The 24595-nt window shown below is 35.4% G+C and overlaps 3 protein-coding genes across 3 annotated transcripts; all 3 read left to right on the plus strand.

Annotated features, from left to right (window-relative positions):
• Positions 1 to 1134: 1134 nt before the first annotated feature.
• On the plus strand, positions 1135 to 9831 carry LOC143450590 (cubilin-like). Its single transcript, XM_076951196.1, has 16 exons — positions 1135 to 1377; positions 1525 to 1622; positions 1752 to 1843; positions 2067 to 2194; positions 2296 to 2467; positions 2810 to 2964; positions 3235 to 3413; positions 3520 to 3670; positions 3863 to 4065; positions 4143 to 4287; positions 4435 to 4631; positions 5530 to 5665; positions 5776 to 5951; positions 6106 to 6256; positions 8335 to 8519; positions 8777 to 9831. The coding sequence occupies exons 1-16, from the start codon at positions 1314 to 1316 to the stop codon at positions 8927 to 8929; spliced, it is 2385 nt and encodes a 794-aa protein (XP_076807311.1). The 5' UTR covers positions 1135 to 1313; the 3' UTR covers positions 8930 to 9831.
• A 321-nt stretch (positions 9832 to 10152) lies between these two features.
• LOC143448753 (cubilin-like) lies at positions 10153 to 15729 on the plus strand. The gene is made up of 15 exons (XM_076948608.1): positions 10153 to 10310; positions 10546 to 10643; positions 10719 to 10810; positions 11024 to 11157; positions 11256 to 11427; positions 11882 to 12036; positions 12493 to 12671; positions 12777 to 12927; positions 13097 to 13293; positions 13417 to 13564; positions 13776 to 13981; positions 14235 to 14370; positions 14537 to 14712; positions 14849 to 14999; positions 15187 to 15729. The coding sequence occupies exons 1-15, from the start codon at positions 10247 to 10249 to the stop codon at positions 15360 to 15362; spliced, it is 2235 nt and encodes a 744-aa protein (XP_076804723.1). The 5' UTR covers positions 10153 to 10246; the 3' UTR covers positions 15363 to 15729.
• A 1138-nt stretch (positions 15730 to 16867) lies between these two features.
• Positions 16868 to 24574, plus strand: LOC143448752 (cubilin-like). Its single transcript, XM_076948607.1, has 16 exons — positions 16868 to 17227; positions 17376 to 17473; positions 17603 to 17694; positions 17919 to 18046; positions 18148 to 18319; positions 18659 to 18813; positions 19083 to 19261; positions 19367 to 19517; positions 19710 to 19912; positions 19990 to 20134; positions 20282 to 20478; positions 20916 to 21051; positions 21159 to 21334; positions 21489 to 21639; positions 23195 to 23379; positions 23631 to 24574. The coding sequence occupies exons 1-16, from the start codon at positions 17164 to 17166 to the stop codon at positions 23781 to 23783; spliced, it is 2385 nt and encodes a 794-aa protein (XP_076804722.1). The 5' UTR covers positions 16868 to 17163; the 3' UTR covers positions 23784 to 24574.
• Positions 24575 to 24595: the final 21 nt, after the last annotated feature.

The following is a 24595-nucleotide window of genomic DNA, read 5'->3' on the forward strand; positions in this document are numbered from 1 at the left end:
AGGCTACATCAGTGAATTGAATTGGTCAACTTTCGTTTAACACTCATTTCAACAGAATAACTTATAAACCACTTCGAGAAATGGTAAAACAAATTACAGTTTTATCAGTAATAGACCTTGCGAGAACTTTCAGGATACGCAGAGAGCATTGTGTCACAATTGCTTTATTCGGGTTTCATGCGTTTATGACGCAACACTCCACGTTGTTCAACGAAAACCCAAAACTGTTCACTGTGATACAGTACTGCAACCTACTGACGAGTAGCAGTAGCCTACTAATGTACTGGTACTTGAAAAGAAAAAGTTTAGTAACCACTGAATTAATTGATGTTCCGCGGGCCACAGATAATGATGTTGCGGGCCACATGTGGCCCGCGGGCCTGGGTTGGGACCACCATGGTTTAGTGAATATAACGCCTATACAGTATAGTAAGCGGTAGCTTATTAAAGAAATATTGGTAAATTATTTTCTTACCATTTGCAGTGGAATTAGTAAATTGAAGACCAAAAAGTAACACAATAATTCATGCTAAGACTTTGAGAAGTTCCACTCTTCAAAAAAAAGTTACTAACACATTTACTACACTTCTGAGTGCAAGTAATGCAATGAGTTTAGGATATACAAACAACACACAATATATTCACACGACTGTTAACTTTGTCAGCACACATTCTAATGTTGTATACAGCGTAACACCAATTAAACTTTCAATTGCTGGAATTTCTCGCTGGATGCTTTCCAATAAAAAGCAATCAACGTAAACTCTTAAATTCTCAACACACAATGTGTTCTGCAGCAACGAGTGTTGCTAAGAATTGGCATTTGGCAAATCGAGTAATAGTGGAAAATTGCTTTACGAATAAAGGTGAAATACTTCCGCAATTAACTGATTTATAGACTTTATATAGATTGATAACAATCCAGAAAAGAACAATGTATATGGCTATGCCGGAAAAGGCCAAAACATTAAAACAAATGCAAACTCAGAAAGTCAAACAACTGACATAAGCAGACTTTGCCCGATGCTAAGTTGCCGCTGTTGCAGGTTGCACCAGTTGCAGCTATTAAACTTAACTTGTTTTAACAAATATGGAACGTTTCTTCGATTGCTTGCTATTGGTAACCACCCAGCGAAAAATTCCAGCATTTAAAAGTTTGATTTATATCAGGTTATTTGCGACGTTAGGTTGTGCGCTGGTTTAACAACTTTAACAGTTGCGTGTATATATATCTTGTAATCAATACAGTACTTGCATTCAGAGGACGTATCAGTAAAAGCGTTTCTGATGAGTCAAGTCCTACAAGTCTTGCCATGAGAATTAGAAGAACAGTTGTGTTACTTTTTGTTCTTCATTTTATAGACTCTACAGTGAATGGTAGAAAATGTTTTGCCTATCTTTCTTATTTAAGCTATAGCCTACTACTGTACATAGGAGTATATTCAACAAATTTTCTAGAAAAATCGTTCGTAACTTAACACAATATCGAATGAAAAAGCTAATTCTCGTCTCGACTTTTTGCAGCATGTCGCTTTCAGCAAAAGGTGAAAGTTTACAGAAGAGATGTATCGTATCGCACTCGCGAAATGAGACCGTATTTTATCAAGTGTCTTGCAAAAGAGGTAAAGTGATGTTTGTGAGGCGATTGATTCTGTAAGATCTAATGTGACTAAGACCGACCTTGTAGTGCAATGAAATTGAAACAAAATTGAAAGACTCTGTTTTCTTCAATGTTACGATACGATTTTTAGGCTGGAGAAACTTACAGAAGCTGGAAATCCATCGTTGACTTTGTTGTTCTTGATACTCGCTGGTTTGCTGAAACTGAAGACGTCACATGCGCGTGAGTTGGTGCATAAATTCATGTGATACTTGTGTCACGTCATGAAATGCTTACTTTTGTTGGACAAAATGTACCGCCAATAATTGGCAGAAGAAAGTTACTGTATATTTATCTTGTCTGATAAGTGCCTAACGTTTCAAAAAGCTTTTTATAAATGTCGATGTCATGGCGATGTGTTTATATCTATTACAATTACTTTTTGAAATAGTGTATTATAACACAGCAAAGCGGCTAATCTGAACAATAAAAAATGTTGGAGATCAGCTGTTAGAAAAATGCTTCGTCCAAACTCTGCTCTTCTTCCACATTTACTTGAGTGTATGAAGCATCGCAAGATTAATTCAACGACTGGTGCGTTATATTTATTGAGAACTATAGAAATTAATTGTAATCGTCAATAGAAACAAACACAATTTTTGGTTGTCTAGTTTTACCGTAGCTATACTACTTAGAAAATGGCAAAAAACATGACGGTGAATCGGTCGACCAGACGTGTTTAAGCGAAATCTCAGGAAAATATGAAGATTGCTTCACAAAGTCATTAAATGAAGAAGGAAAAAATTTTAAAACATTTGACCTTAAATCGGTGCTTGGATTTTTGCAGAGTCACTGGGCATGTGAGATGTAGGTTCTATGGTATTTTTATGGAAACTATTCTGTCAAGTGTTTTGACCTTTGAAAACCATTTTTCTTGTAACTTATTTAATGTTATAGGGGGTCTTGCATTCCGCCTTCCTTTGCTGTTATTTTTAGTTAAGACATATCTACAGCCATATTTACACAAAATTTTACCATTAACATTATTAGCATAACATAATGCCGTTACTTTTGAACAAACTTTTGAACTTTGTGGCAGTATAAAATGTTCTAATAAACAATGTGACGAACGCCCGACTTGTTCTTCTAAACGTTTGTAAAAAATTCATAAGATTTGTCAATAAGGTAATATTTTTGATTTTCTTATAGCCGACCAGTCACGGACAACTGTTTCCCGAAAAGCAACGCCACCTGTCACACCCAAAGCTGGTTACGTCGTATGGCGACATTAACAAAACCAACTTCGCCATTCAAAACGATTTTAAACAAATGCAACGCTGAGGTTTTTCCCCGTTCTGTCCGAGGTATGCTAACCTTGATATATGTCTATGGATTTACCGAGTTTCAACGTAGAAAAGCTCATTCTAGAAAACCGTGTTCTTTAAAATTCTTTACGCAAAATCGATGATCACAAAATTTATATACATCTGCAGTCTATCTGCCATTTTAATTTCATCATTTTTTACAGTTTGCCTAACAAGATGGAAACTATTTTTGATACTAAAAGGCATAGCCACACTATACTATATTACTTAAAAGAAAACGAATGATAAATGACTTTCATGATTTATCAGAGAACTGTAAGAAATTACATCCAACACTTGGAACGGAATATAATGTGATGACGTCACCCGGTTATCCTCACGGAAAAAAGCACAATTTTGACTGCTTGTACCAATTTAAATCCCAGAATTCATTTGGGTTGGAGCTAAAAGTGGAAGTTGATACTGAAAGTTGCTGTGATTTCGTGACTGTGAGGGCGGGTTATACCAATCGCGCATCTTTTCGCTTTTGCTGTTAAGTCTTCTTGTCTTCGTGCACAACTTATTTTACTTTTTTTCGTTTTTTGCCTTTTGTAGGTTTTTTTGAAAAATTTAACCACTCTCGCAAAACTCTCCGGCAATGTAACAAAAACATTTGAGGTGGACCATTATGACAGAGAAATTTTTGTCAGATATCACACCGACGGAAGTGTGGCGAGCAAAGGATTTCGAATCTCTCACAGAAAAGGTGAGTTACATTTAGTGCCCGATTCGCCTAAACGCTTAACTGATAACTTTGCAAGTTTATAAATACAAGTTAAAATCATTAAATAAATAACCAGCATAAGACAAATTGTATCTTAAAGTCTTAAGGCCATATTTGGGTGTTTCCATCATAGAGTTCAATAACGTTTTAATCTTTTATTTCCAAACTTTCTAGTTTGCAAATACGACCTTCCATATTATGGTTATTTCATGAAAATACACCCACCGACCTTCTTCCATCTTGGAAATATATTCTTGCAAAAATTTGGCCAGGAAATGGAATGCACTTGGACGATCACACGCCATCGTCCACAAGGCTGGCCGGTTCGGCTTCTCTTGGAAAGAATTCGCATGAGTGATTGTTGCGATCAATTGGAGGTCAGTTAAGTGTTGTATAAATCCAATTTCCTCTGAACTTGCAGATTTGAAATTAAATGAAACTTTTGAAATTTTAGGTATTTTCTGGTCCTAGACTTCTTGGAAATTACAAAATCGCAAAAGCAAGCAATATTCCGATCATGGCTAACGGAAGCTTTACGATACGATATTACACCAACTTTACTAAGTCTAGAAATGGTTTCCGAGCGAGCTTTGGTTGGAGTAAGTACAAACAGCCCAGGAGCCTCATTTAATAAAGCTTTATTGAAAATTGAGCATCATACAGTATCGACACTATATTAAATAACTCAAGTAAAATTTTTAAGTATTACATTTTCGAGATTGATTTTGAATTTTGTTTTACCTAAGTAAATCCTCTTTGCTACGATGAGTTTAAAGCCACAGACGAATGGACAAACTTTTCCTTTAACGGTCAAATCGGGGGTGGCTCCAATCGAGTTTTTTGTTACTGGTATATTACGTCATCACCCGGGTACGCAGTTGCGTTGAACATAAGTGCGTACAGCAATTCAATAGCTTATCGAATGGCCGATGAATGCCTTGAGGTAATGAAGCATGTTTTTTGATTTGCGATGCTTTGTCAGAAAGATGAGCACATTACAGTATTTCATGTTGTTGTTATTGTCATGTGAATGTTCACTTCTGCAAATGTTCTCGAGCCGGGGCAGAAATTTTGCAGCGCGGGTTATGCAGTCATCCAAAACGCGCAGTAACATGGGAAGTATTCGGTCACATGCAGTACGCAAAGCACAATGTATTTATGACTGTGTCGATCCAGTGGGTAGGTAGGGTAGGTGTGTGTGTAACCAAGATTTTCCTTAGCCAGGAATCTTCCCGCTCTAACGGCTAGTGTCTTAGCCGGTTTTGTCTTGTTAACTTTTAATAGCTTTTTCTCTCATAAAAACATCCATCTTACTCTAAAACCAAAACGTAACTGCCGACAACCGTCGCCCAGCCGAGCACAGAACTACACCAAACAAATTCCACGCGATGAAGGAATCAACGTGGAACGTAAAATACGATACTAATTAGGCCTTTGGGGTAACTACGTGAGACGTCACAAGAAATTTGATAAAAACATGTGTACAAGAATAAGTAAAAGAACATAAACAAGTAAAACACGGCAGACCGTGAACATGCATAAGAAGAAAGAAGAAAGACGGTGTATAATGTGGTGTCTACAAAACAGGTGCATAAAAATAATCCCGTGACATGTGTACAGCGCTAATGCTTGCAAATGCCCACACGAGATTTATTATTGTTCCCCAGCGTCAGGAACAAAATGTTGCTGATTGTTGTACGAATTTTTTATTTTTACATAGTTCACTATACTTCACTGAACACTTGGTATCAAGTTTACAATATACAAGTCGGTAAATTAGAATTCATTTCACTGCAGTTCGAATATTTATTCATTTTTAAAATCGGTTATGTTTTTAATAGATATTTGATGGACCAAAACTTGTCAGGAAGTTTATAAACGAAAGTAATGCTTTTGTGTCCAGTGAAAATCGATTTGCGATTAATCAACTTTCATACGGAATAAAATCATTTGCTTTTAATTCCTACTTTAGACAAGGTATTGGCTAAATATTTAAGCACTATGCTTGCACAACAATAACTAAGTCTAGATTCTCATTGCATCAGCAAATAAAAACAAAAAAATGTCGAGCATTATCTTGTCACTAGTTCCATGCAACGTCACTTACAATCTCACCGGTTCCGCTTCGATGAAGCTTGCCTCGCCTGACTACGAAGGTTTTCCTTTCAACATTTACCAACGATGCACTTACACTTTGTACGCCCAACCTGGCAAGAATATACGAATGACTTTGCAAACTTTCACTAAAACAGGATTTGTTCAGGTAAAGCCGTGAGTCATAACGAATAGGAATTACCTTTACTTGGATAAAAACATTCCTGAAACAAATTTATCCTTTACCACCCTCACCTTTCACAGAAAATGGTTATTATTTAAGAAACTGTATACTTCACAATAATGTAAATACACGTATTCAGGTACTGAGCGGAGATGTTAATTTTGGCCATGCTAGCGGCGTTAACAACACATTTCGACTGACTAGTAGCGGAAATACAATTCAGCTTCACTACACAGCACCCAAAGCTTTCTCCGCAAGAAGTCGAGGGTTTTTTGCCACATATCGACAAGGTAAGTACGTGACCAGAACTAATACAAAACATGCGATGGTTGACGGTAGGATCAGTTTTCAATCCCCTGGCAAATGGCATTTTTGTACATTTATTATGAAGTAACTCACTATTTCTGTAGTAGCCGTTCATATAACAAATCTGACTCGAGTTACTGTTTTGAAACTAAAACATAAACTTGATTTAAGTTCCTTTCAAGGAAACTACTTAAAAGACTTGACTTGAATCGAGTCATTGTTTTAAATGACTCGACTTGACACGTGTCAAATCATTTTAAATACATTTAAGCAGTTATAAAAATTTATTATAGTTTTGTTCGAGCACATTGATAAAGTGTGACTTAAAATAAAATTTCTTTGTTTAAGCAAAACGACTCGGGTTTTGTAAAATTAAAATATCAAAGATTTTGTAAAATCAAATACAAGCGCTAAAAAGAAATAATTAGAAAAAGAATGTAACACAAGTGACCATCATAAAGATTAATAGATGATGTTTGCTGAAGCAAGAACGAGGCAGTAAACGTTAAGCATTTAAACAAAATTAAACACTTTATAAAAATCCAACTATAGTACAAATATAGTTTTAACTGCACACAAAGTGTTAAAGGATGTTATCAAAATGTATCAAAATGTTAAAGAAAAACGAATAAAACATGACACCAAGAAGAATGATTGTTTCAGTTTTGTAGCAAGTTGTATTTCTTAAAATGATTCACCAGTGTAGTACTTTGGATTTGCTATGCAAAAAATATGTTTATGTATAGAGCTTATTATCATCCATTAGAATATGAAAAAGTAGGTCTCTTTTTTCAAGTTGTTGAAAAAAGTTTCATCAAGCTTAATGGTCTATAACAGGGGTGGCCAAACTGCGGCTCTCGAGCCGCATGCGGCTCTTTGAGCCTTTAATTGCGGCTCTTTAATGAATTTGCATTGTTGAATTAAACATGCATTTTCCCGGTCTAGACGAGTTGTTTGATCCGATTATGAAACAATACGTTCTGTCACACGTAGTAACAATGGACTCATTGTTAGTAATAATCAAATTACACTCCAAAAAGTACATTATTGTACAGAAGGGTGCTAACTTATACACTGTAGTTAAGTAAACTGTCAGATTGAATCTGTACGTCAGGGCTGACCTAGTTTTAAGTCTTGGTTAAGGTTATACTAATAATTGCAAAAAGAGTTGGTGAAGCCAATAGCCAAGGTGGAGACTCATAGTATCACCACGCAGCATTAATGTTTATCAATAGCTACACTTCGATGTGAGTGAATAAATTCGTGTTTTTTATTGTGTTTGTGTTGTGGCTCTTTTAAAACTGGAATTTGTTATATGCGGCTCGAGCATGAAGCAGGTCTGGCCACCCCTGGTCTATAAGTTCAAAATAGTCCAAGCATGACCATCCTATTTTTCTTATTCTATGGGTTATATAAAAGCTCTACCATATGTTTAGGTCCTCCTTATCTATACTATGTGTGGCCGACCCTGCACACAGTCACAGCAAAACGTGGCATACAGTTACACTGTTTGCTGTAAAAGCTTAAAATTCGGTGACTTTTCCTACAAAATGCTCAGCTATCTGTCTATTTTTGTTTTATGAAGTTTGATTTTGTAGTTTTTGAGATTTCATATTTTCATAATTCTGCTCTCTGTTGCCGCCATGAGTGCATCGAAGCATATCGTTTTCGTTTAATCGTTTATGCACAACTAACTCGACTAACTGTTCTCTTGTGGTCTCTTTTCGCACTCAGCTGGTTTTCCAGGCGATTAAGCACAGTGGTAGCGCGGCGTAACAAAGAAAAACTTCTAGAAATGTATCACTTGTAGAAATACTTAATCTACACTAAATGCACTTTCTTTAGTTTTACAATTATGCTGTATACAGGAAGCCAGATGTTTTTGCTACTAACCTGTAAAAATCCGAAAAGTTTATGATGTATACTTTTCGAGTAATTAACAATTGAAAATTTGTGTGATTTATCGGCCACAGATAGTTAAAATAGTAATGTTGCTTACCCGATGTAAATAGGGTCGATATTGATATTTTGTGCTCAATTTTAAGCATTATATTTATTACAGTTCGGTCAAACTGTGGTGCCTTGCTGGTGGCCAATACAAAAACCCAACTTCTTTCTTCGCCCGATTATTCTCATAATAATTCTTCAAACAATGTTTTCTGTGACTGGATAATCACCACATCACCTGATAATAAGATCTCCTTTAGTATCCACAATCTGGCATTGGACCAAAGGGGAGCTTTAACGGTACGTCATAAAATACATCTACATAAGACGGCCTGAGTAGTCTTCAAATCAAATATTGATTACTTATTTAGTATAGTAATTAACTTATAGAGACTGCACCGATCATATTTGGCGATTTGTTGAGATTCTGTTCCTTTCAATACAAAAGTTTATCTCTGGTTGCATCTGACCACTTACTTAATAAAAACAGTATGGAATGGAAATGATTATGAAACTTTAAAAGAAATATAAGTTGTACTTTTTGTTTAATCACAAAGGTCTACGACAAAATGACAAGTATGGGAAAATTCACGGAATTGAAAACCAATACAACCATTTCATCATCTTCAAACGTTATGAGAATAAGACTTCGACATCAAGGAGCATCGCAAAGAGGACTTCTGGGATCTTTCAAAGAGTTGAAGAACTAAAAACTTCATGAAGATACAAAAAAGCGATTCACCTTCTTTGATTTTTTCATGATCTTGAACTCACAAGCAATGTTCCCTCTAAGCTGCGCGCGTGCGCAAATGCGCACTGCTGACACGGTCTCCGCGCACAGAAAATCTGTGCTGCGCACAAGAAAAAAATCCAACCTGCATTGAAAATAAAATAAACGCATAATAATGGCCACAGTGCGCACGTGGCTCGTCTGACATTGCTCACAGTGGTCCAAGGGACCGCTCAGGGAGTTAGTGTGTTTGCTCAGACTCGTGAAAAATTAGAGGGAACATTGCTCACAAGTTACTTGAAACATTTTGTTGTCTATCGATTATCTCAACCAAATGTATCTACACTACTATTATTGTTTAGTCAAATATTATTCATCTCAGTAGAAAATGTCAAATTTATAGGCCTTTTAAAAATACACTTGTGATATAATGTTTTTCAATATTGAAAAAGTAAAGGGTCCCATTTATCAACTATGGCTTTGTGGTCCTCTTTAGACGACAGAAATGTTTCAAGAAAGTTGTTTTGCTGATGTCTATCGGTAACATTATGTTACCTAAATAAGAAGGTATTGTACGATAAAACAAGCTCGATTTTACCTGCGGTTAAGTATGAATACTTTCTGTCACTATGATATCGAAAAAATCGTTAGTTCGAAATTATATTTCACAACTTCTTGATGTACGTTATTGTGTATTACCGTATAATAAACTTAAACTAGATATATACCTTCTCATCCAAATCTATAACTTCACAGCTAAAGTCAATATTCTGCGTGCTTATTCTCCAAACCAAACAGTTCTTATTTTTGAAAACGAACTGGGCCACCTGCTTACGACAAAATGGTTCATTATTATCTAAAAGATTGTTTTGCGCTTTCACAATTGGTTTTTCGCTTTCACATTTCACATAATGTTTTGTTTTGTTTTCTAACACATGTCTTTTCCGCCTTCACTAAAGTGCATTGTACCATGAAACTTTTTCATTTCATCGGATGTGATTATCGTTCACTAATAAAAGCTCATAATTAAGTCAATTGCGGAAGTATTTGGCTTTTACTTGTGGGGTATTTTCCAATACCAGCTATTTTTTGGTATTGTAGGAAGTGTTGGTTGCACCAGACTTGGCAGCGCGTAGGTTACTTTATAAACTCGTTTGCCACATTATTAACTTTTTCTCGTTTCGCACGAAAATGCCTGACAGGTAACGGAAAGATCAGAAAATTTTTTCCAGTCGTGAGCTAGCTACTTTGCAAAGCTATACAGGCTATTGTTATAAAGGTTATTTATAAGCTTAGAATGCAGCTTAATAGATGGTTTGTGTCGTTTTGTGTTCTTCTATTTGCTGTTTCTGCAATTAACGGTAAGACTTTATTTTCAAAAAATGTTTATCAATTAATAGTAAAAGTACAACGAGTCCAGAAAAAAGAATGTTCGATAATGTAAACAGTACATAGCGAAAAATATTCGTCAACAAAAACAGTACTTCACTTTGTAAAATTTAAAGTGGGCAGAAAACCAGAATATCTTCCACATTCTTTTGAAAAAGTTTCATGACTCGCTATCAATTAAAATGAAATAGTTATCTTTTCTTGCAGCATGTCGGTTTCAACAGCTGGTGAGATATCGAAGAAAAAGCATAAGATTTAGGACTCGCAAACTCAGACCTTATTTCAGCCAGTGCCTTACCAGCAAGGTATGTTTTATATTAACTGAACTTCTACTTACAGAAGCAACCAGCTAAAGAATCATACAAAGGTTTTATTTTTAGGCGGAAAAAACTTACAAAAGTTGGAATTCGATCGTAGATTTTGTGGTTCTTGATACTCACTGGTTCACGGAGGTCGAAGACGGCATTTGCGCGTAAGTTTATGCCCAAGATGCCTGCTTCAGAAAAGGCAATTATTACCACAGAGTTTATAACAAACTTCTTGCAGCCACCAAGTTCGCCTTGCATTAAACGCCTATATGATTTACCTAAAACGCATATGAACTTGTTTAAACTGTTAATGACAAAAAGTAAATTTAAAATCTAAAAGATTTTATTTACTTAAATAAATTTCACTAATCATGTAGTAAAGCCGCTGGACGCAACAACACAAAATGTTGGAGATCAGCTGTTAAAGAAATGCTTCGTTCAAATTCTGCTCTTCTTCCATATTTACTTCAATGTATGAAGCATCGCAAACTTAAAGAAAATTCAACATCAAGTGTGTAGTTTATGACAGATTTTGTTCAAAGCTAAGTTGTTAAAGTTTTGCTGCAGCAAAATGCACATTTTTCTTCAATTTTGTTTCATTAAAAATAGAAAAGAAGGAAGGAAGAAATTCAGTTGATGAGACATCATGTGCTAGTAAGACTATCCCCAGGAAATATGAGAATTGTTTCAAAAACTCAATGAAAAAGTCAGACAAAAAGAGAAGAAGATTTCATCTCGCATCAGTGCTTGAGTTTCTGGAGGATCACTGGATTTGTGAAAAGTAGAAGTGCTTCTTTCTTCTTATAGATTTGAGACATTGATTTTTTCGTTTTATTGCTGGAATTTACATGTGGACTAAGCAGTTTGCCAACGAAACCTGAAGTCTGTTAGAGTTGTTTCAAATATTTAACTCATGTGAGAATTTCCAAGTTGGAGATTTTCTTATTTGACAAAGCCAAGAGTTATTTATTCTAACTTAGCCTATACTGACCTAAAATCGTGTATTTCATATATTCAATGTACGGCTTATGTTAGCACATACGTAATTTTCTTTAACCAGAATGATAAAAACGAAATGAAACATTAACTCAGTTTTCTCCTTGCAAGTAAAAAACCGTGTATTTGGCAAATTTTTATTATCATCTAAGTCTAAAATGTTTTCAAATTTTTTCGTTTTCATTTCCGTATTATTTTATTATTTGATTGCCTGGATCAATTAGTTAAATCTATCACAGCCCGATTATGACGAAAACCTGTTTCACGAAATCCAACGTCACCTGTCACACGCAAAGCTGGCTTCGACGGATGGCGAGGTTGACAAAACCAACATCGCCAATCAAAACGATTTTAAATAAATGCAACGCAAAGATTTTTCCCCGTCCTGTTTCAGGTTTGAGCAACTTGATGTTAACGCCAGGTTTTGAACATTATGTTTAGGTTAACATTAACCAAAGCAATTGACTTCAGTATAAAATGTTTTATCTTAATCGAAATGAATGTTTTTTCAACTTTGTTTATTAGACTATACTTATAGTGTGAAATGTTTGTTACGGTATAAAATAAAAACCGTACGTAAAGCTTTTTGGCACAAAGATATGTCACTGCTAATACAACTGTTTTCACAAATAAAAGTAAAAAAAACATTTTCAACTTTTCAACCCAGACATTTTTATCCGTTTCATTTCTAAGTAACGTGTTAATGGCCGTCTTAGATTATCACTTTTAAAAAAATGTGTCTTTAAGAAATTTGCGAAACAGCGTCTGCCACTTTAGAACCCCTTGCCATATGGCTTTTGCTGCAACTGTTTTCGCCAATGAAGTTATAAGAATGTTTGAACTTTGTCAGAGACCTGTGAAGAAAGTTATCCAACGTTGGGGATGCAAAGCTCAGTGATGACGTCACCCGGTTACCCTGATAGAGAGAACCACAATTTTGACTGCTTGTACCGATTTGAATCTCAAATCTCACTTGGGTTGGCATTAAAAGTGGAAGTTGATACTGAAAGTTGCTGTGACTTTGTGACGGTGGGAAAAAGACTGCCTTAATTATATTGATCACAAATCTTACTTTTGTGCAATGATTTCTTCTAACACTGCCAAATATTTCTTTACTTTTTCTGTTCTCTGTAGGTTTTTTTGAAAAATTCAACCGTCCTAGCAAAACTCTCTGGTAACGTGACAAGAACATTTGAAGTTGATTTTAACGTCAGAGAAATATTTGTTCAATATCACACAGATGAGAATGTGCCAAGCAAAGGGTTTCGAATTACTCGAAGAAATGGTAAGTCAATTTGTGTTGTTTAAACTTAAATCATGATAAAAAGATGTTTAAGATATTAACGTCATTAAATGTGACGTAATGCTGATGGCTTAAACAACTTAACAATATTTTAGTTCTCCGTATGTTGGTCTAAATCGGTCAAAAATATTTATTTATAATTATTTTCTAGTTTGTAAATACAACCTACCCGCTCTTGGAACTGTATGGATGATACATCCTCCAACTTATTATCATCTCAGAAAGATAAACTTGCAAACATTTGGTCAGGAAATGGAATGCAAGTGGACGATCACTGCATCGCCTGGGACACAGGCTGTGCTTTACATAGAAAGAATTCGCATGAGCGTTTGCTGCGAACAGTTAGAGGTATGGCATAGCTTCGGTTTTGTAAAATTTATAAAACAAATTACATCACAATTGTAGAATAATTTGAAATTAATACAAAATTGTATTATTGTATTGTATTATTAAGCTGCAGTTTTGCGTTAGGTATTTGATGGTGCTATGCTTCTTGGGAATTACACTATTGCAAAATCAAGCAATATTCCAATTGTGTCTACGAATGGAAGTTTGACGATACGATATTATACCAACTCCACGAAGCCTAGAAATGGCTTTCGTGCCCATTTGGGTAGAAGTAAGTTTATGTACCATATTTGCAACACCAGACTTCGTAAGACCATTTTATAATGTGTTTTTGTTCTTTATAAAACATTAACCAATACCACAAAACATCCGCAAATATTCCAGAAAAATGCATTATAGACTACATTCTGATCATTGAAGCTATGTCTTGCATTTTAACCAAACGTTTTTCAAAGACAACAACATTTTATTCTTTTTTTTAGTGTATCCCCCATGCCACGATGAGTTTAGAGCTGCGGATAATTGGACAAACTTTTCATTGACCGAAGGTCAACTTATTTGGCGAGGTTACAAACCGGTTATTTGCTACTGGTATATCAGGTCATCACCAGGTTACGCAGTGGTTCTCAATATAACTGCGTACGGCAATATTCCTCCATCACCCTTCTACGAGCTCGACAACGTTGAGGTAAAGAAGCTTTCTGCGTTACACTAGCCTATTTGTAGTGGCTTAAAATTCGAAGCTTTTGTAGGGCGCGATACTTATGATAACTTTGTGAAAGTTTGCTGATTTTTGTATCGCGTTTTCAATTGAAAATCTCTCAACCAAAACAGTTGTTGATCCTATCTAACATCTGCAGAACTTAAAACAAAGCTTTGGTCCACGTTTTTCGTTTTAACCCTGTCGTACAATTGAATTTGTTGTTTATTGTTTTCAACAGATATTTGATGGACCAAAGCTTGTGAAAAAATTCATAAACGACAGTAAAGCTTTCGTGTCCAGTGAAAATCGGTTCGCGATTCGTCAACATTCCTACATCTTCAAGTCGTTTGCTTTGCAAGCTTCTTACAAGCAAAGTCAGTTAGTAGCTTTGTTTAACAGCAAGTTATATAAACTGTAATTGTGTTTTTGTATACCACATTAAGCAAACTGTTACCGCGAGATATTTCTAGTTTAGTTTTTAGTTCTTTTTAATGCTTTAATAAACGCGAAACTCTGACTGACACATTGTCTTGTCACTAGTTCCATGCAACGTCACTTACAATCTCACCGGTTCCGCTTCAATGAAGCTTGCCTCGCCTGACTACGAAGGTTCTCCTTTCAACATTTACCAACGATGCACTTACACTTTGCACGCCCAACCTGGCAAGAAGATACAAATGTCTTTGCAAACTTTTACACGGAAAGGATTTGTAGAGGTAATGACAAAATAGATTAGGTCACAAATAATTCGAAATTAGAGCAAGCCGAATCATTTTCAATAAAGAGATCAGTGGCCAAAACACTTTAGTGAAACGGTTGTTTTGGTACACTATCATGACCTTTTATATTTAGGTACTGAGCGGAGATATTAATTTCGGTCGTGCTAGCGGTGTTGACAAAACATTTCGACTGACAAGTAGCCGAAATACGATTCAGCTTCGCTACACAGCACCCAAAGCTTTCTCTGCAAAACGTCGAGGATTCGTCGCTACGTATCGACAAGGTAACCTCATGTTCTCAATTCGTGAATTGTTGTCGATATTCTAAAGTTAATGAGTATTTGCGAAAATTAACTTTGACCCCTAGCCTCTTGTAGGCTATTTGGTGCAAATCCGTTGAATACTAGGCATACATCTTAAAGAGCTATTCAGTCTGAACTACCAAATTTAAAAAAGCTTTGTTTGTCGCAGTTCGGATAGCTTGTGGATCCCTGTTGGAGACCCAAGCAACAGTTCAACCTTTTTCTTCGCTTGGTTATCGAAACGAATCTTCAAACAATGTCGTTTGTGACCGCATAATCACCACCTCTCCTGATAATCAAATCTCTTTGGCCAAACAGAATCTGGAGTTAGACGAGAAGCAATGATCTCGAACCGAACGTGATAATATCTTTCGTTGCTACAATGATTCGAATAACTGCTACATTAAAAAACAATCATCATTTTTGTCGTAATACTTCGAAATTATATCGATGGCTAGAGCAAGCCACAAGCCGATGCGAATGAACATCTGTATTTGGCTCAGCATCTATTTATACACTCCAATTTTTATGAGCTGTGTGTAGTAATAACAAAGGATAATCTCTGTGTGTAGCATTTTGAGATCTTTTAATTCATCATATCACAAGTTTATTTACTTTGCATACGTTGCTTTTGTCACCTTAAGTTTCGATTTGTTGAGTTGCCTAAAGAATTAAACTGAAATGAAATTGCAAATAAAAAATTCTGCATACATTTGTTGTACTCAACGCAATTAACCTGCCATAACAAAAGGTCACATTCGAAGATCTGTAAAATCTGTCTTTGATCATCTTTAGATAGATGATAAAAGAATGATAAATGGAATGTTCTTTTGTGTCTTCATGAAGTCATTAGCTTTTCCACTATTTGAAAGATCCCAAAAATCCTCTTTGCGATGCTCCTTGATGTCGAATTCTTATTCTCATAACGCTTGAAGATACTGCAATGGTATTATTGGTTTTCGATCCCGTGAACTGACTTTAGTAAAATGGATTCAAACACATGGGTGGTGATTCAAAGTCATATAAACATCTAAATGCTATTTGTTTTTTGTGGCGTCTCACCATCCATTGGAAGCGACGAGCTGCAAAGTTTGAGATGATAAAATCGGGTGAAGCCTGAAAATAAAGCTCATAAAACAGGGCATAATTCATGTTCTTACTTTCAAGTTCGTACATCAGCTCTTTCATTATAAGTAGTGTCTTGTCCCATGACCTATTTTTCTCGATAGGTTAGTGAATATAACGCCTATGCAGTATAGTAAGCGATAGCTTATTAAAGAAATATTGGTAAATTATTTTCTTACCATTCGCAGTGGAATTAGTAAAGTGAAGACCAAAAAGTAACACAATTATTCTTGCTATGACTTTGAGAAGTTCCACTCGTCAAAAAAAAGTTACTAACACATTTACTACACTTCTGAGTGCAAGTAATGCAATGAGTTTAGGATATACACACAATGTACACAACACACAATATATTCACACGACTGTTAACTTTGTCAGCACACATTCTAATGTTGTATGCAGCGTAACACCAATTAAACTTTCAATTGCTGGAATTTCTCGCTGGATGCTTTCCAATAAAAAGCAATCAATGTAAACTTTTAAACTCTCAACACACAGCGTGTTCTGCAGCAACGAGTGTTGCTAAGATTTGGCATTTGGCAAATCGAGTAATAGTGCAAAATTGCTTTACGAATAACGGTGAAATACTTCCGCAATTAACTGATTTATAGACTTTATATAGATTGATAACAATCCAGAAAAGAACAATGTGTACGGCTATACCGGAAAAGGCCAAAACATTAAAACAAATGCAAACTCCGAAAGTCAAACAACCGACTTAAGCAGACTTTGCCCGATGCTAAGTCCTAACAACACCAGTTGCAGCTGTTAAACTAAACTTATTTTGACAAATATAGAACGTTTCTTCGATTGCTTGCTGTTGGTAAGCACCCAGCGAAAAATTCCAGCAATTAAAAGTTTGATTAATTTCAGGTTATTTGCGACGTTAGGTTGTGTGCTGATTTAACGTTACGACGTTAACAGTTGCGTCTATATATATCTTGTAATCATTGCAGTACTTGCATTCAGAGGACGTGTCAGTAAAAGCGTTTCTGATGAGTCAAGTCCTAGAAGTCTTGCCATGAGAATTAGAAGATTAATTGTGTTACTTTTTGCTCTTCATTTTATTGACTCTACAGTGAATGGTAGAAAATGTTTTGCCTATCTTTCTTATTTAAGCTATAGCCTACTACTGTACATAGGAGAATATTCAACCAATTTTCTAGAAAAAGTCGTTCGTAACTTAACACAATATCTAATGAAAAAGCTAATTCGCGTCTCGACTTTTTGTAGCATGTCGCTTTCAGCAAAAGGTGAAAGTTTACAGAAGAGATGTATCGTATCGCACTCGCGAAATGAGACCGTATTTTATCAAGTGTCTTGCAAAAGAGGTAAAGAGATGTTTGTGAGGCGATTGATTCTGTAAGGTCTAATGTGACTAAGACCGACCTTGTAGAGCAATGAAATTGAAACAAAACTGAAAGACTCTGTTTTCTTCAATGTTACGATACGATTTTTAGGCTAGAAACACTTACAAAAGCTGGAAATCGATCGTTGACTTTGTTGTTCTTGAAACTCGCTGGTTTGCTGAAACTGAAGACGTCACATGCGCGTGAGTTGGTACATAACATTCATGTGATACTTGTGTCACATCATGAAATGCTTACTTTTGTTGGACAAAATGTAGCGCCAATAATTGGCAGAAGAAAGTTATTATAATTATAGCTTGTCTGATATGTGCCCAAAGTTTGAAAAAGCTTTTTATAAATGTCGATGACATGACAAGGCCTTTAAATTTATTGAATTTATTTTTTGACATCGCATATTATAACACAGCAAAGCGGCTAATCTGAACAATAAAAAATGTTGGAGATCAGCTGTTAGAAAAATGCTTCGTCCAAACTCTGCTCTTATTCCACATTTACTTCATTGTATGAAGCATCGCAAATTTAATGCAACGACTGGTACGTTATATTTATTGAGAACTATAGAAATTAATTGTAATCGTTAATAGAAACAAACATAATTTTTGGTTTCCTAGTTTTACTTTAGCTATACTACTTAGAAAAAGGCAAAAAACATGATGATGAATCACACGACCAGACGTGTTTAAGCGAAATCTCAGGAAAATATGAAGATTGCTTCACAAAGTCATTAAATGAAAACGGAAACATTTTTAAAACATTTCACCTTGAATCGGTGCTTGGATTTTTGCAGAGTCACTGGGCATGTGAGATGTAGGTTCTAGTATTTTTATGGAAACCATTCTGTCAAGTCTTTTGACTTTTGAGAACCATTTTTCTTGTATTTAATGTTACAGGGAGTCTTGCATTCAGCCTCCCTCTGCTGTTCTTTCTAGTTAACAGTTAACACATATCTACAGACATATTTACACAAAAATCTACCATTAACATTATTAGCATAACATAATGCCGTTACTTTTGAACAAACTTTTGGACTTTGTGGCAGTATAAAATGTTCTAATAAACAATGTTACGAACGCCCGACTTGTTCTCCTAAACGTTTGTAAAAACGTCCTAAGATTTGTCAATGTAGTATTTTTGATTTTGTTATAGCCGACCAGTCACGGACAACTGTTTCCCGAAAAGCAACGCCACCTGTCACACACAAAGCTGGTTACGTCGTATGGCGACATTAACAAAACCAACTTCGCCATTCAAAACGATTTTAAACAAATGCAACGCTGAGGTTTTTCCCCGTTCTGTCCGTGGTATGTTAACCTTGATATATGTCTATGGATTTACCGAGTTTCAACGTATGAAAACTCATTCTGGAAAACTGTGTTTTTTTAAATTTTTTACGCAAAACCGATAATCACAAAATTCATATACATCTGTAGTACATCTGCCATTTTAATTACATCATATTTTGCAGTTTGCGTATCAAGATGGAAACTATTTTTGATACTAAAAGACATAACCACACTGTACTATTTACTTAAAAGAAAACGAATGATAAATGACTTTCATGATTTACCAGAGAACTGTAAGAAATTACATCCAACACTTGGAACGGAATATAATGTGATGACGTCACCCGGTTATCCTCACCGAAAAAAGCACAATTTTGATTGCTTGTACCAATTTAAATCCCAGAATTCATTTGGGTTGGAGCTAAAAGTGGAAGTTGATACTGAAAGTTGCTGTGATTTCGTGACTGTGAGGGCGGGTTAAACCAATCGCGCATCTTTTCGCTTTTGCTGTTAAGTCTTCTTGTCTTCGTGCACAACTTATTTTACTTTTTTCGTTTTTTGTCTTTTGCAGGTTTTTTTGAAAAATTTAACCACTCTCGCAAAACTCTCCGGCAATGTAACAAAAACATTTGAGGTGGACCATTATGACAGAGAAATTTTTGTCAGATATCACACCGACGGAAGTGTGGCGAGCAAAGGATTTCGAATCTCTCACAGAAACGGTGAGTTACATTTAGTGCCCGATTCGCCTAAACTCTTAACTGATAACTTTGCAAGTTTATAAATACAAGTTAAAATCATTAAATAAATAACCAGCATAAGACAAATTGTATCTTAAAGTCGTAAGGCCATATTTGGGTGTTTCCATCATAGAGTTCAATAACGTTTAAATCTTTTATTTCCAAACTTTCTAGCTTGCAAATACGACCTTCCATATTATGGTTATTTTATGAAAATACACCCACCGACCTTCTTCCATCTCGGAAATATATTCTTGCAAAAATTTGGCCAGGAAATGGAATGCACTTGGACGATCACACGCCATCTTCCACAAGGCTGGCCGGTTCGGCTTCTCTTGGAAAGAATTCGCATGAGTGATTGTTGCGATCAATTGGAGGTAAGTTAAGTGTTGTATAAATCCAATTTCCTCTGAACTCGCAGATTTGAAATTAAATGAAACTTTTGAAATTTTAGGTATTTTCTGGTCCTAGACTTCTTGGAAATTACAAAATCGCAAAAGCAAGCAATATTCCGATCATGGCTAACGGAAGCTTTACGATACGATATTACACTAACTTCACTAAGTCTAGAAATGGTTTCCGAGCGAGCTTTGGTTGGAGTAAGTACAAACAGCCCAGGAGCCTCATTTAATAAAGCTTTATTGAAAATTGAGCATCATACAGTATCGACACTATATTAAATAACTCAAGTAAAATTTTTAAGTATTACATTTTCGAGATTGATTTTGAATTTTGTTTTACCTAAGTAAATCATCTTTGCTACGATGAGTTTAAAGCCACAGACGAATGGACAAACTTTTCCTTCGACGGTCAAAACGGGGGTGGTGCCGGTCGAATTTTATGTTACTGGTATATTACGTCATCACCCGGGTACGCAGTTGCCTTGAACATAAGCGCATACAGCAATTCAACAGCTTATGGACTGGCTTATGAGAGCCTTGAGGTAATGAAGCATGTTTTATGATTTCCAATGTTGTTGTTGTTGTCGTGAGAATGTTCACTTCTGCAAATGTTCTCGAGCCGGGGCAGAAATTTCGCAGCTCGTGTTATGCGGTCATCCAAAACGCGCAGTAAAATGGGAAGCATTCAGTCACATGAAGTACGCAAAGCACAATGTATTTATGACTGTGTCGATCCAGTGGGTAGGTGTGTGTACAGCGCTAATGCTTACAAATGCCCACACGAGATTTATTATTGTTCCCCAGCGTCAGGAACAAAACGCTGCTGATTTTTGTACAAATTTTCCATTTTTTACATAGTTCACTATACTTCACTGAACACTTGGTATCAAGTTTACAATATACAAGTCGGTAAATTAGAATTCATTTCACTGCAGTTTGTATATTTATTCATTTTTAAATTCATTTATTTTTTTAACAGATATTTGATGGACCAAAGCTTGTCAGGAAATTTATAAACGAACGTAATGCTTTTGTGTCCAGTGAAAATCGATTTGCGATTAATCAACTTTCATACGGAGCAAAATCATTTGCTTTTAATTCCTACTTTAGGCAAGGTATTGGCTAAATATTTAAGCACTATGCTTGCACAGCAATAACTAAGTTTAAATTTTTTTTGCATCAGCAAATTAAAACAAAAAATGTTGAGCATTGCCTTATACAGTTCCATGCAACGTCACTTACAATCTCACCGGTTCCGCTTCGATGAAGCTTGCCTCGCCTGACTACGAAGGTTTTCCTTTCAACATTTACCAACGATGCACTTACACTTTGCACGCCCAACCTGGCAAGAATATACGAATGACTTTGCAAACTTTCACTAAAACAGGATTTGTAGAGGTAAAGCCGTGCGTCATAACGCATAGGAAATACTTTTACTTAGATAAAAACATTCCTGATACAAAATTATACTTTACCACCCTCACCTTTCACAGAAACTGTTTGTTATTAAAAAAACTGTATACTTCACAATAATGTAAATACACGTATTCAGGTACTGAGCGGAGATGTTAATTTTGGCCGTGCTAGCGGCGTTAACAAAACATTTCGACTGACTAGTAGCGGAAATACAATTCAGCTTCACTACACAGCACCCAAAGCTTTCTCTGCAAGAAGTCGAGGATTTTTTGCAACATATCGACAAGGTAAGTACGTGACCAGAACTAATACAAAACATGCGATGGTTGACGGTAGGATCAGTTTTCAATCCCCTGGCAAATGGCATTTTTGTACATTTATTATGAAGTAACTCACTGTTTCTGTAGTAGCCGTTCATACAACAAATCTGACTCGAGTTACTGTTTTGAAACTAAAACATAAACTTGATTTAAGTTCCTTTCAAGGAAACTACTTAAAAGACTTGACTTGAATCGAGTCATTGTTTTAAATGACTCGACTTGACACGTGTCAAATCATTTTAAATACATTTAAGCAGTTATAAAAATTTATTATAGTTTTGTTCGAACACATTGTTAAAGTGTGACTTAAAATAAAATTTCTTTGTTTAAACAAAACGACACGGGTTTTGTAAAATTAAAATATCAAAGATTTTGTAAAATCAAACACAAGCGCTAAAAAGAAATAATTAGAATAAGAGTGTAACACAAGTGACCAACATAAAGATTAATAGATGATGTTTACTAAAGAAGAACGAGGCAGTAAACGTTAAGCATTTAAACAAAATTAAACACTTCATAAAAATCCAATTATCACAGATATAGTTTTAACTCCACACAAAGTGTTAAAGGATGTTATCAAAATGTATCAAAATGTTAAAGAAAAACGAATAAAACATGACGCCAAAAAGAATGATTGTTTCAGTTTTGTAGCAAGTTGTATTTCTTAAAATGATTCATCAGTGTAGTGCTTTGGATTTGCTATGCATGAAATGTGTTTAGGTATAGAGGCTATAGAGCTATTTATCACCCATTAGAATAGGAAAAAGTGGGTCCCTTTTTTCAAGTTGTTCAAAAAAGTTTCATCAAGCTTAATGGCCTATAAGTTCAAAATGATTCCAACATAACCATCTTGTGTTTCTTATTCTAATGGGTTATATAAAAGCTCTACCATATGTTTAGGTCCTCCTTATCTATACTATGTGTGGCCGACCCTGCACATAGTCACAGCAAAATGTGGCGCACAGTTACACTGTTTGCTGTATAAGTTTTAAATTCGGTGACTTTTCCTACAAAATGCTCAGCTATCTGTCTATTTTTGTTTTATGAAGTTGATTTTTGAGATACGTTACATTTTCATAATTCTGCTTTCTGTTGCTGCCCTGTGTGCATAGAAGCATATCGTTTACGTTTAATCATTTGTGCACAACTAACTCGACTAACTGTTCTCTTGTGTTCTCTTCTCGCGCTCAGCTGGTTTTCCAGGCGATTAAGGACAGCGGTAGCGCGGCGTAACAAAGAAAAACTTCTAGAAATGTATCACTTGTAGAAATACTTAATTTACACTAAATGCACTTTCTTTTTTATTTTTACAATTATGCTGTGTACAGGAAGCCAGATGTTTTTGCTACTAACCTGTAAAAGTCCGATCAGTTTATGATGTATAGTTTTCGAGAAATTAACGATTGAAAATTTCTGTGAATTGTCGGCCACAGATAGTTAAAATAGTAATGTTGCTTACCCGGTGTAGATAGGGTTGATATTGATACTTTGTGCTCATTTTTAAGCATTATATTTATTACAGTTCGGTCAAACTGTGGTGCCTTGCTGGTGGCCAATACAAAAACTCAACTTATTTCTTCGCCCGATTATTCTCATAATAATTCTTCAAACAATGTTTTCTGTGACTGGATAATCACCGCATCACCTGATAATAAAATCTCCTTTAGTATCCACAATCTGGCATTGGACCAAAAGGGAGCTTTAACGGTACGTCATAAAATAAATCTACATAGGACGGCGTGAGTAGTCTTCAAATCAAATATTGATTCCTTTTTAGTATAGCAATTAACATATAGAGGCTGCACCGATCATATTTGGCGAGTTGTTGAGATTCTGTTCCTTTCAATACAAAATCTCTGGTTGCAAGTGACCACTTACTTAATAAAGACAGTATGGAATGGAAATGATTATGAAACTTTAAAAGAAATATAAGTTGTACTTTTTGTTTAATCACAAAGGTCTACGACAAAATGACAAGTATGGGAAGATTCACGGAACTGAAAACCAACACAACCATTTCATCATCTTCAAACGTTATGAGAATAAGACTTCGACATCAAGGAGCATCGCAAAGAGGACTTCTGGGATCTTTCAAAGAGTTGAAGAACTAAAGACTTCATGAAGATACAAAAGAGCGATCCACTTTCTTTCATACTTTCATCATCTTAAAGTCACAAGTTGCTTGAGACATTTTCTTGTCTATCGATTATCTCAACCAAATGTATCTTCACTATTATTATTGTTTATTCAACTATCATCAGTCTCTGTAGAAAGTGTCAAATTTATAGGCCTTTTAAAAATACACTTGTGATATATTGTTTTTCAATTTTGAAAAAGTAAAGGGTCCCATTTATCAACTATGGCTTTATGGTCCTCTTCAGACGACAGAAATGTTTCAAGAAAGTTATTTTTCTGATATCTATTGGTAACATTATGTTACCTAAATAAGAAGGCATTGGACCTCGATTTTACCTGTGGTTAAGTATGAAAACTTTCTGACATTATGATACTGAAAAAATCGTTAGTTCGAAATTATATTTCACAGCTTCTTGTTTTACGTTATAGTGTATTACTGTAGAATAAACTTAAACTAGATATATACCTTCTCATCCAAATGTATAACTTCACAACTAAAATCAGCATTTTCGTGCATATTCTCCAAACCAAACAGTTCTTATTTTTGAAAACGGACGAAATACTACAGCGAAATTGTTCATTATTATCTAAAAGATTGTTTTGTGCTTTCACATTTTATTTTTCGCTTTCACATTTCACACATTGTTTAGTTTTGTTTTCTAATACATGTCTGTTCCGCCTTCACTAAAGTGCATCGTACCATGACACTTTTTCGTTTCATTGGATGTGATTATCGTTCACTAATAAAAGCTCATAATTAAGTCAATTGCGGAAGTATTTGGTATTT

Source organism: Clavelina lepadiformis, chromosome 3, assembly GCF_947623445.1.
Source record: "Clavelina lepadiformis chromosome 3, kaClaLepa1.1, whole genome shotgun sequence".
Classification (NCBI taxonomy): domain Eukaryota; kingdom Metazoa; phylum Chordata; class Ascidiacea; order Aplousobranchia; family Clavelinidae; genus Clavelina; species Clavelina lepadiformis.

Coding starts and splice junctions, on each gene's coding strand:
- LOC143448752 (XM_076948607.1), top strand. CDS start 17,164: ATGAGAATTAGAAGATTAATTGTGTTACTTTTTGCTCTTCATTTTATT. Junction 17,695..17,918: donor ACTGAAGACGTCACATGCGC/GTGAGTTGGTAC, acceptor ATTATAACACAG/CAAAGCGGCTAATCTGAACA. Junction 19,518..19,709: donor TCGAATCTCTCACAGAAACG/GTGAGTTACATT, acceptor CAAACTTTCTAG/CTTGCAAATACGACCTTCCA.
- LOC143448753 (XM_076948608.1), top strand. CDS start 10,247: ATGCAGCTTAATAGATGGTTTGTGTCGTTTTGTGTTCTTCTATTTGCT. Junction 10,644..10,718: donor GCCAGTGCCTTACCAGCAAG/GTATGTTTTATA, acceptor TTTTATTTTTAG/GCGGAAAAAACTTACAAAAG. Junction 10,811..11,023: donor GTCGAAGACGGCATTTGCGC/GTAAGTTTATGC, acceptor CTAATCATGTAG/TAAAGCCGCTGGACGCAACA.
- LOC143450590 (XM_076951196.1), top strand. CDS start 1,314: ATGAGAATTAGAAGAACAGTTGTGTTACTTTTTGTTCTTCATTTTATA. Junction 3,671..3,862: donor TCGAATCTCTCACAGAAAAG/GTGAGTTACATT, acceptor CAAACTTTCTAG/TTTGCAAATACGACCTTCCA. Junction 6,257..8,334: donor TTTTGCCACATATCGACAAG/GTAAGTACGTGA, acceptor TATTTATTACAG/TTCGGTCAAACTGTGGTGCC.